The sequence below is a fragment of the Thalassophryne amazonica genome, chromosome 9 (genome assembly GCF_902500255.1).
Source record: "Thalassophryne amazonica chromosome 9, fThaAma1.1, whole genome shotgun sequence".
Lineage (NCBI taxonomy): Eukaryota > Metazoa > Chordata > Actinopteri > Batrachoidiformes > Batrachoididae > Thalassophryne > Thalassophryne amazonica.
In genome coordinates this window covers 42,625,334-42,637,414 of record NC_047111.1, presented here as the reverse complement: position 1 = coordinate 42,637,414, position 12,081 = coordinate 42,625,334, and the positions used below count along the sequence as shown (strand labels likewise).

Here is a 12,081-nt window from a genome sequence, read left to right as displayed (position 1 = left end):
TTTAATTTAATTTAGAAATTTTTATATGGAAAGACTGATTTTTTTCTTTTCTTGATGTCCTAAAAATAAAAAAATTCAAACATGTAAATGCTCAAGGGGTTCACAATATATAATGTTTTTTAACTCTTGATGTGTGCTTTTATGTACTATCTGTACAGACTTTTTTTTAAAGTCACACAATAAATGTTATGTTTCAAGCCGGGTATGACGTGACCGTGTGATGCTGAGAGGGGCTCGCTGTCTCTTTAAGAAGCTCAGCCTTCTTCAACCCCCAACCATACAAGTCATCGGATCTGTCAATCATCCGGTCGGCGCCCTTTGATGTCGGGACTCTTGCCTTGTCTCGAGCTCAAATGAGCTGTTTGCTGTTGTAGGGGAACGCTGAAGTCCTCTGCCGAGCAGCCGGTGGACGCCACATCTCAACTTTTTTTGTGTGTGTATGTAGTGGGACTTTCAGCACTTTGGAGGACTGACTGAACGTGTTTGGTGGTACTTTTTTTGAATTTCGTTGAGATAAAGTGCGGCAGTACTCGGCGACATGCCTCAGCTGAGCAGCGGCGGCGGGGACGACCTGGGAGCTAATGACGAGATGATAGCGTTCAAAGACGAAGGGGAGCAAGAGGAGAAAATCCAGGAGAACGCCTTCACCGAGAGAGACCTGGCCGACCTGAAGTCATCCCTGGTCAACGAGTCGGAAATAAATCAGAGTCCGAACGCAGCGGTAGGTAGCTTGATTTATTTGACAGGCGACGCTTGAAGTTTGTAAAAGTCCCGAGCGGGCAGAGATGTGACGAATCAAACGCACCTTAAAGTGGAACGCGGTTGTTGTGGTCGCTTTTCTGTCGCTGAGGATGTTTGTTTGTGGTACCTTCCAGGCGGTCAGACGGGGACAACAGGGCGAGCACAGGAGCTTCACGGAGAAACACCGGGAGCATCTGGACGGAGGTAGGATCAGATCGCCTTTAAATTCTTTCACCCACTTAAAAAAAAAACAAAACAAACAAACAAAAAAAAAAAACGCCAGAAAAGAAGCGATAAGGTCCCACTGTGTCAGTGTTTTTGGTCACACGTGTTGCTGCTTCACTTCAAAAGTTTTATGACGAGGTGCACACTGTAAGAAATGTCCATCTCTCCTTTTTTTTTTTTTTTAAATCTCTCAGATCTCTAAAGTAGAGATGTCTCATCTCGCTGACACTCAGCCTCGTTATGTAATCATTTATTCAACGGTCACCTGCTTCACATATTTTTAGCATGTTATTTAGTGTAACATTAAGGTCGTGAACTTTTTTTTATTTGACAAACTGCCAAGATCCACTTTATGAAAGTATTATTATTAAATTAATATTTTGCAAACATTACACGAGTTACAGAAAATTGTCACAAAAAAAAAAGACTAGTTTTTTTTTTTTTTTTTAATGAAGATTCAACTAGAATTAAAGTTTTTTTTTTTTAATACATATCCTTGGGGAACAAAAATTTTGTTGACAAGTGAGATGTGGACTTCATGGAAAAAAGTTTAAATACTTTTAATCTTATTTAGTCAAATAGTCTTTTTCTGTATAGTCCACACAAGTTATCTTAATTTGGATTAATTTGCCTTTGTAACCCCATGAAATGTTTGTGTTCTATTCAGGAGTCCCCAATCCACAGTTTGAGAACACTTTTAAGACCCATTTAATCCTTTATTACAGAAATGACAATAGTTGCCTGTTTTCAGCTCATTAAATGTGAAGAATAAAATTGCAATTCACAGGGTTTTTTTTTTCATTGAGTAATTGGTAGAAAAACAACATAAAATTATTTACGATTTTCCCATCACCAAAGCATTGTCTTCAATTTAAGCATCTTACGTTCATTAAGAGTTTGAAATGTAATGCTCTTCATTTTAAAATGATATAAAACAAAGAAATCCTCACATCTTAAAAACTGCAAATAAATCAAACTTTGGCATTAATTGCTGAAATGGTTAATCATTTATGACTAATTATTTATAACTGCAATATATATTTATTATTATTATTGTTGCTTTTGAACAGAAGCAATAACAAAAAATAATTTTTACTCTGCCAATCAACAATTAGCATCGTAAAAATAAATTTCTGATGGTATTGTTGTTATGTATATGAGTATCAGTCTCTTTAAAAATGTGAATTTTACTCCCTTGCCTTCATACTAGTATTTTGATTTAAGATTTAACAGTTTTCATTTTTATTGTTACCTACTTTTCATTAATTACTTGGTTTATACACCACTTGAAAAATAAAACAAATTACAATTCACTAGAGTCTAAAGTGATGTTTTCAAATACTTTTGTCCAAGGAGCATTTTTAGAGTCAGTTGATTAAATGATCATCAAAATAGTAGTTGGTTTTTTCTTTCTTTCTTTTTTTGCAGTGTATCGTATGCCAGAGTTTCCAAAAGTGGAGTCCTAATCCTATATTGTCTCTGAGAAGTTTTATTTTAGATGATTTGTTTTAGGGTGTCACCCAAAAGACCAGGCCACCTCTCCTGGAGAATTAAATGCATTTATGTCAGTTTTATTTATAGGTGTCTGTGTGTGCTGTATTCAGTCATGTAACTCATTTAAATTCTAAAAGGAAAAAGTACTCTCACATTGTTTCCTTTGGACTAAATCTTCATCAAATGTGGGTTTGTGGTTTAAAATGGCTCTAAATAGGGGTCTTCATGAAACAGTGAAAGCCACAGAGGAAAAAATAGCACCGCACTAAACCACGGCGACTGTGTGATTGTGATTTCATATTCTGTCACTCCAATGCCATGTTAAACATTTTGGCCCTTATGGAAAAGATAAACAGTGAAGAGAGAAAAACTGGGTTTCTGAATCACACAGTGCAGATGTAACTGAGTATTAAGTGGCCATCCTTATTAAGCACCACCCATATCTTAATATGGGTGGTGCTTAAGCCGAGATATACATTATCGTACATGAAATCACACTTCTCAGACAAGGTGCTGTTTAACATTTTTGGGTATTGTTGTCTGTACTTGTACGAGGATGTATCACAGTAACTAGAACACTTGTTGACCTACTTTTTTTGGTACATTTTTATTTTGGATCTGACAGCTAAAACGTTTAGCACTGTGGTGGAAGTAAGTATTTTTAAACAGTTTTCTAACGTCATCCACAGACTGTTATGTCCAAATACAAATTGTTGGCCTCTGAGAAATCCAAGATTTTGCTTCACAAATTGAAATGATGGTGACGGTTGAGCATTTTTGAAGTAATACCAATTTTCAGATCTTGTTTCTAAAGTGTTTGTATTTTATCCTTTGCCTGTCTGACCACAGTGTCGAAACAGCAAGATGGAAGCATGTACAAGACGGCGGCGTACCCGGGTTATCCGTTCCTGATGCTGCCTGACCCGTACCTTCCCAACAGCTCAGTTTCGCCATCTGTAAGTCCATTTCCAAGTTGTATTGCTGGAGATAGTATATTGGTCACCTTTTGTTTCCTTATGGCTTATTGTCTTTCATATGTAATATCTACCAGTATGCAATTTTACAAAAATCTGAACAACAGCTTTAGGTTTTTTGAGGTTTTGGAGGGTATTTGTATACGTTGACATGCTGCTAATAACGTCCATAACCTACTGTGGTAGAGTAGCTCAGCACTGTTGAATGAGTGCAAATTAAGTATGGACACTCACCGATGGAAATGGTATGGCGTGTTCATGGGTTCTTTGTTGTGTTTTTCATATTTTTGCTGGATGCATCTTCCAAAGCCATTTAAATGGCTTGAAACTGCTACAAGTAAAGTGGTTATTATTTTCCACACCCCGCATGGACACAGGCATGAACCTGTCTTCTGGCTCTTACCTGGAATTTTTTTGGGGGGGGGGGCTTTTTTTTATGTTAGTCTGCTTGTAAACTTTCTGTTCACGTTTCCCCAAAATCAAACTTTAAAAGAGCAAAGTAGTGTCACTGCATACTTTGGGCTCTACTTCAAACTTCTGTCGTGTATAAGGTTTGCAGCCTGAGCTCTTAGCCAACATAAGCAATGGTAGGCTATTTACAGCTGCTTACTTTATTGATGTGATTTCCAAAGAAAATGTTTGCATTCCAATTTTTGCAGAATTTATTGGAAAATATTTAAATAAATAAAAGTTGTGTAGTATAATTGTGTATTTTTAAAGTATTATTTTGCATGCACCTGCATGATTATTTTGCATGCACCTGCATGATTTTAGCAAAAGATCACAACACCAGTCTTCGGAGATTCAGGTTGTACCTTCCGTCTTTTGCTTTTAGATATTGTCTTGTACACACTGGTTGTTGGGATCCTTGTGTGTTGTTAAATTGCATTTTGGGTTGTTGCACTCTGAGTGGGCAGCACCCTTGCTTGTCACACCGAAGGTTCCTGGTTCAAGGCTGACCGTGAAACATTCATTTTTTTTGTGCATGTTTAGTTGTGTCAGGAAGAATATTTTGGTGTAAAACGTGTGGCAAATCAACATGCAGTTTCATGCTGGATCTGCTGTGGAAACCCCGAGTGAAAGTGGAGTAGCAGATTATTCACAAATTTTGCTTGTGTTCTGCTTTGAGCTGTGCCACTTCCCGAATAAAACAGAAGATAAATGAAATGAAAGTGCCACAGGGGAAGAGAGAGAGTTTTTGTTTGCGCCTTTGTCAAATTTGGAATCTGATTGATGCCGTCATCATCATTAACCCACTTCACATGATGTTTTCCATTTGCTTGTAACAAGTTTGTTGCTGCCTTGATAGCTTTTCTGAGTATTAAACAAACATCACAAAGACTTGCAGAAGGAATTCAAACACACAGTATCACTGGGCCAGCCAGACAACACTGAAAAATTCATCAAAATCCCTTCAAGTCAAGTCATCCAGAAGAGTCAATATTGTGTAAAGGTTAACTAATTGGACCAAACATCAGCAGTTGTGTCAAATTCATTTTCCTCATGTTGTGTAATCCCTTTTTGCCTGAATGATCTCTCTGCTCTTGCAGACAAGATACTGCAAAGCCACGGCAGTGCTTGTATGTGAACAAAGAATTCACTGTCATGCATTTTTAGGTGTTTCACATCACTTTTGCTCATTGTGCAAGTCACAGCCCACCTGTGGTTCATGGGAGAGATTACATACGTGGTAAAAGTGTCATACAAATGACTGTTATTAAATTGCAGTAAATTAACAACTCTAAAACTCCCTCCTGCTGCTCACAAACCTAAATGCTGTTTTAGTCAAACTTTATTATTGGAAACTACGTTTTATCGTTATGTCTCAACACTGCTTTTCATTAAAGTTAAATAACTTTTTGGTTGATGCTGTAAAAATAAAGGCACGCTTATTGTGAATGCATTTGCACGCAAATTAGGTTCTTCTATACTGACTTTGAGAAAATTTAGAAACTAGAATGGCACTCTGGAATGTTGAGCCACATTTTCCTTTTAACTTGACACTTTACCACCACGAGTAGGTTATGCTTATGTTATAATAACTCGGGCAGCATGGTGGCTTAGTGGTTAGCACTGTTGCCTCACAGCAAGAAGGTCATGGGTTTGATTCCCACTTGTGGCCTTTCTGTGTGGAGTTTGCATGTTCTCCGTGTGGGTTTGCATAGGTTTCCTCCAACATTTAAAGACATGCAGGTTAGATGAATTGGAAGCTTTGTAATGGTTCAGTTCTTCATTGCAAAAGAGATCTTGATCTCAACAGGACTAACCTGGTTAAATAAAGGTTAAATGTTGCGCTATGTCCATAGGTCTGTTTGTGAGCAGGGTTTCTCAAAAGACCTGAGCAGCAATAGAAGTAACTGGTAACTTTATGGAAAAAAGTAGTTGCACCTAATTGAGTAAAAGTAACAGATAAGGAGAGTAACCACAACTGAATAAAAATGACTGAGGGACTTGAAGCAACAATTTAAAAAGGTAAGCTGTACATTTTCCTCTTTTACCGAATTTGTGCTGTAAATGTGCAGACTTTTTTGATCCATTTATCAGCGTGCACACTGTAAAAACTGTTATAATATGATGGCAGATGAAGGACTGAGAGCAGCAAAGTGTCAAATCAGAGCCTTTTGTGTCAGATTTAACAGGTGCACGTCAGGCTGCGGCTCCGAGTCTGAGCACAGTGTGAAAATAAAATAGTCGGGCTTTTAGTCATGGAAATGACTCCGGTCACACATGCGAGGCGTTTAATGGAAATGCATTGCGATCGGACAGGACATTTCATCAGCTGTGAGGGAAAAATACATTGTACAAAATCTGTTATATATGGTGTTTATTACATGGAAAACAATAAAAAAGCTTTGGGACTTTATTTTTGTCCGGTGACTGTGAATATCTGGTTTATATGATGGGGGTTTAGGTGAGTTTTACTGTACACGGGACTGAACAATAAATTTACCTCTCAAAGCTTTGACGATGAAGTCGGCTTCCATCCCACACGGCTGACTTTATTTTCCCAAATTTTCTTCTGTTAGGATCTGAAGGGAATCTGTACATCTTGAAGCCGTTGCTTTGTCTATTTGTACATCCAAATACACAGCAACGCGTCATTTTCAGCAAACAATTAAAAAAAGATGGATTTACATGCAGACAGTTTAACAGTGAACGCTATTTTGAACTCAAGATGGCACCACGAGTCAGGTGACCTCTTTTTTTTTTTTTTTTTTTTTTTTCTCGACTCATCATGTCGCCACTCTCTTTATCAAGGCAGACTAGCTGGAGCCTATCCCAGCAGTCATAGGGCGTGAAACAGGGTACACCGTAGACATGACAAACAAATATTAATGCAGTGGGAAAAAAATATTTTCATTCCTTGAAAGATGAACCCCACCAGTCAATTGTGACATCTCACTGAATGATATGTTCCATCTTTCAACTCATGCATTCTTACTATTGCACTTAAACATTAATTATTTGCGGAGTTGCGCCAGGAAGGGCAGCAGACATAATGCTTGTCTCAAATCACCAAGGGAGAAGCTGAGGGGGACTTACTTTTTATCTGTGGACTGGCTTATGGCAAATGGATAATCAAGGTAAAAGATCAGTACTTAGAATCAAAGATGAGTCAATATTAAAGGGAACTGCTGAGCCTTGTGTTTCCTTAAACATTACCATTGCAGTGACGTAGACAAAGTACAAGTGTTGTGAAGAAATATGACATGACTCACGCTCCATGTCTGCTCGTCTTTGTCTTTCATTGCACAGTCCTCTACTGCTGTGGCGCACTAAAGGTGTCCTGACACTTGCATGACTTTGATCTGCGCACTTGCACATACATCGTCGTGATGATCCCAACCACTGTGTTCCCAGCTGGACACTGTGCTTTGTTCCACTGGCTGCCACATGCTGGACGCTACATATATAAAATAATTATTTTGTAGCGGATTAATCATTTTCTGTCTGAGTTGGCTGTTGAAAATGGCTCTAATTGCTTCCGGAATCACAGAGGAGTGCTCCAGCTGCTGCTTTTCTCACGTGCACTTAATGAGGTGGAGAATGTATTTGGAACATCTAAAAAGGTAATTGTCATGTATATATTGTAATAGCTTGGCAAAACAGTTGCATGTTCATCCTTTCTTGTGATCAGCTGTAAAAGTATGTTTATGATAGATTCAACATCTCGTTATAATTGTTCGGATGAGCTGTGATGCAGTGCACTGATGCAATCACTCACACGCTGTGTTTTTGACTTATTTGTGTAATGTTCACGTAATTAATGTGATGGAGATTTTGAACATTTAAAATTTTTCTTTGCGCACTTGCACGAAACTGTGCACAGTTTACAATAAGTTTGAGATGAGTTTACTCTTGTGCATGCAAGTGCATGGATCAAAGTCCTGCAAGTGTCAGGGGCCCTTAACCACAGAGTCTGAAGTCGGGGGGGGGGGGGGTGCGGCAAGATAAAGGCCACTTTCCTTCACTGTGTGTCTTTGAGACGCTACACAATGCTCACTTGTTGCTGCTTCCTTTGTAATTAGCCTTCTGGCACTGAAGCAGTAGCGGCATATCAGGCAGTGCCTACCTGCCACTTGAAAGTGCTGTGAATAGGGGTTGCTGGAGGGGACTTGATTATGGCTGGAAGAGATGGATCAGAAACTACAGGGATGGGAGAAAGACAGTTTGTTGTGTTCTTAAAGTAATAGTTATGTAAATCTTGATGTAGAGTTGCGGTGAAATAGAAGCAGTTGTGAATTCAGCATGTAAAGCAGACAGTCTCTGCTAAGGCAGCCTGGTGCGATACAAGTTGGGGTCCAACCACAGAACGAATCATTCTGAAATATCAGGAATTGAGGCTGGAATGTGTGCACCACATTTTCCCAGCTCTCCTGAGATTGCTGAGCTGAAAAAAGGCTGGGGGAAGTTCCAAGGTCCCTTAACCTTCCTTGAAGTGTGTTTTAATAGATGTTCACAGATCTTGCTTCCTGAGTAACTTTTCTTCAAAACACTTATTTCTAGATCAACATTAAACTTGAGTCAAAAAGCAAATGATGAATGCAAAAATGTGGGGCTTTTCCTTTGGGAAAGCTGCCCTGTGTAGAACTGGCATAAGCGTTCTCTTTCTGCTTCTTCAGTTTGTTGTCTTCTGTGTTGGGCTGGAGGCTTCATTTTTATTGTTTGCGGAAGTATTCATCGCAGCATGCCACAGTCTATGCTGAATTTGGTTTGTGCTGATGCTGAGCGGCAGTGGTGCATGCGCTGCGGAGCGGTGCACAGTAAAGGCGTCTGCCACTTTGTTTGTGGAGCTACCACTGAAAATAATGGATTTCAAAGTGGCACTGTGTCTGTTCAGTGTAGAAGGTCCTGAAGAGGATGCATGCCGAAAGTATGAGGTTGCAGCGCCCCCGTTTCCTGGTTTAGAAATATCTGATTCAGACTGTTGGACTGAATAATCTTATGTTTTCAGTAGAAAGCAAATCAGTTTTGTGTAAATAGTGGATTATTTGCTTTAGGAGTACAGTAGATTGAGTGATGGCTGAGCCAACTTCTCAGACCCTTGTTACCGCTTTTTGCATTGGTGCACGCGGTAACCTGTCAGTATGCTTCTATGAAATGAGAGGTGAACTAATTGATCAGATCACTTTTTTTTTTTTTTTTTTTTTTTTTTGCAGAAATTATGCATATGCCTTTCAGTGCATGATGATTTATGAGTAATTAGAGCTGGTTTTAAATTCCTGTATTACATCCATAATGTTTTGTACAGAAGGTCTGGGGTGAGGAAAACAAATATGGTTTTGTATTTAATGTCGAATTCTCACATTTTCATTCTATTTTGCATTCTGATATTAATACAAGCAAGCTATCTATGTGATCTCGCACTGACTGTGGACTTTGACTCTGAAATTCAAAACAGTGTTTTAACATTTCAACACTTAATGATGAGGAACATTGCAAAGCATTTGTTTTGAATCAGCTGGTGGTATATTTAGGCCCCACTCTGTGCAACACTTGATAAACTTTGTGCAGCATCTGTTACTGTCTGTCCTTCACAGTTTTTAGTAAATTAACATTGTTTGTTCTTGTCACTGCGGCAATTGGAGGAAATTGAACCAGGGGAAATTTTAACTCTCGTACTCTCAAAAAATGGTGCTATATACACTCTGGGCTGGAGCCCTGCAGCAAACAGGGCAGCTACTGGATGGGCTTAGTAGGTACTGGGTGTACAGACTGGTGGGCAGATTGCTGGTGTTCTCCTTAGATCAGTGAAGTTCTTACACTCCTACCATGCAATGGTTTTAACTGATCAATTTGGAATGGCATCAGGTTTGTTTATGATGTAACAGGAAGTCTTTGGTTTTTGGACAGATGGGTTTTCAAACCACAGGGCACAGTGAAATCGGCCCGTGCCTACACCTGAAACCATATTTTACACTATGCTCTCATTTAGCTGATTAGAAAATCGTATCTGACAATTATTCTGTTGAAACTTCTTCCTTTTATTCTACAAAGGTCTTGCATATTATGGGTTAGTAGCTCAATCCATACATACACATTGTCTTTGGAAGTGGGAGGAAACCGGAACATGCAAACAAGGGGAGAACATGTAAACTCCACATGGAAAGCACCAGGTGGGACACGACCACATGGCCTTGCTGAGAGGCAGACATGCTAACCACTAAGCCACCCAAGAACTGATGAGAGTAATCAGACATACTCGGTTTAATCTTTGTCTTAGTCTGTCACAAACTAAAGATTTCCTCAGTTTAGCTTTTGAGCTGGCATAGGAAACAAGTGACTTTTTAGTGTTTCTTCACATTCTTGAAACCTTTTGTGTTCCTGTAAACTGCTGAACTCACTGTGACTTGACAAATGAGTGAAAATCAAACGTTCATAATAAAATTGGTAATAATTATCTGACTGTGGCTTCCCCTCCCCTCTCTTTGATAAGCCATGTGAATTCATGGCTTTGCTGAACCCTCATCTATTATTATTACAATGTTTCTCTGCTTTCTTTTGTCTTTTATTTTATAATTCATGACATTGACTATATTGTGATTTGTTTTCTTGCCTCCAAGAAAGAAGGTTTGAATGTTAACCCATTCATTGGCATGTACTTCCTGTCAGCTTGTCATCGGGATGTTGCACGTGTATTTGGAAAAAGAAAAAAGAAGAGACGACGCTGTTGGGGATCAGATTCACCTTGCCACCCCCCCAATGTAGTCAAAGCTGGTTTTGTTCAGTAGAAATTTATTTAGTGTCCTTCATTCAGTTGAACCAGATTTAAAAGAAATTCTTCACCTTCTCAGATGGATAATCAAATTGCTTCTACTCTGAGATTTTTTTTGGTGTTTTTACAGAGAATGCTGGCGAAAACTCTGTTCCCTTCATATTCCACTGAGCGATAATTCTCTTGCTAAAGCATGACATGACGTGGAATGTATTTGACTTTTGTGAATTTAATAGATCGTATATTGGAGAGAGTGGATGAAGCGAGTCTGTGGGATTGAGATATGACTGAACTTCTCAGTTTATTACCTCTGGATAAAGTGTCATCCCGACTGTTTACCACGGTATTTCTCTGTACACTTGTGAATAGTGGCATGGAAGCTGGTCTACCAATATGTAGACTTGGGTTTGATTCCCGGTCATGCTATCTGTCTGAATCCCTGGAAAGACACTTTATCTGTGTCATCACATAGGGTATCATTTGTTTTTGTTTGTTTTTTTTGTTTTGTTTGTTTTTTTTTTTTTTGCAATACAGGTGCCAAACCATTACTTTGGAATGGTTCCTGGGCCAGAATAGACACTTAAAAAAACAAAAACAGTTACAACACTCAAGGTTGGCTACATAAAATAATGGCTTTTTAAAACAAAGGCAAAACTGAATGTCAAATTAAACAATATATTCACACATTAAATATATAGATAAAAACATTTCCTCAATGTTTCAATGGGGGGAAAAACCTAACCAAATTACAATAACTTACAGTAATAAACATTGCTTTAAGGGAAAACTCGCATATGAGCATCTGCCATTCTTAATAGAGAGATGAATATCATGTGGGTTGGAGAAACAATAACCAAAACCTACTTGGTAAAATTCAAAAATATTTGATTGACATGTGTAGAATTTGTTTATAATAAGCCTTTTTTTTCTTTTTTTTATTGATCCATTATAAATATAAAACATCATACTTCATCAGGGTTTTTTCCTGCCTTGTCTTTGTTCATGACCCATGTACATAGACATTTACTGGCTTACTTTTGCAGATTACTTAAGGAAGAAGAAAACAAATTGAGAAATTATCATAAAGCATTTTATTTCATACTTTAGAGTTCCCTGTGCAGTCAGTAAAGGGAAAAAAAAACGGTAGTTTATTACACTAAGTGCTCACTGACTTAGGGTTATTCTCTGTATACGCTACCAGTCAAATCTTTGGACACACCTTCCCATTCAACTGAATGGGAGAGCAGTTTCAGTTATGAAGCAGAAACTTTCTGAAGAAGAAATGACGTCAGGAAATGTGTATGGACTGTAACAACCTGTGCATATATCTGGAGAGATTTTGCATCCAATGCATGCTATGGGTATTTAAAACCTCTCCCTTCTTCTTCTGTTTTTTTTTTTTTGTTTTTTTTGAGGGACTGCATTAAATTG

The 12,081-nt window shown here is 38.4% G+C and overlaps 1 protein-coding gene across 9 annotated transcripts in view; it reads left to right on the top strand.

The window, feature by feature from the left end:
- The first annotated feature begins 325 nt into the window (after positions 1 to 325).
- tcf7 (transcription factor 7) overlaps positions 326 to 12,081 on the top strand; it is a 201,046-nt gene continuing 189,290 nt past the window's right edge. For 6 of the 9 annotated variants that reach the window (XM_034177967.1, XM_034177972.1, XM_034177971.1 and 3 more), the window contains exons 1-3: positions 539 to 721; positions 876 to 945; positions 3,310 to 3,416. In XM_034177967.1, the coding sequence (XP_034033858.1) occupies positions 539 to 721; positions 876 to 945; positions 3,310 to 3,416 (360 nt within the window). Of the gene's footprint in view, positions 722 to 875; positions 946 to 3,309; positions 3,417 to 12,081 lie in introns of all 9 variants that reach the window. The other 3 variants (XM_034177969.1, XM_034177968.1, XM_034177966.1) reach the window with 2 other exon arrangements.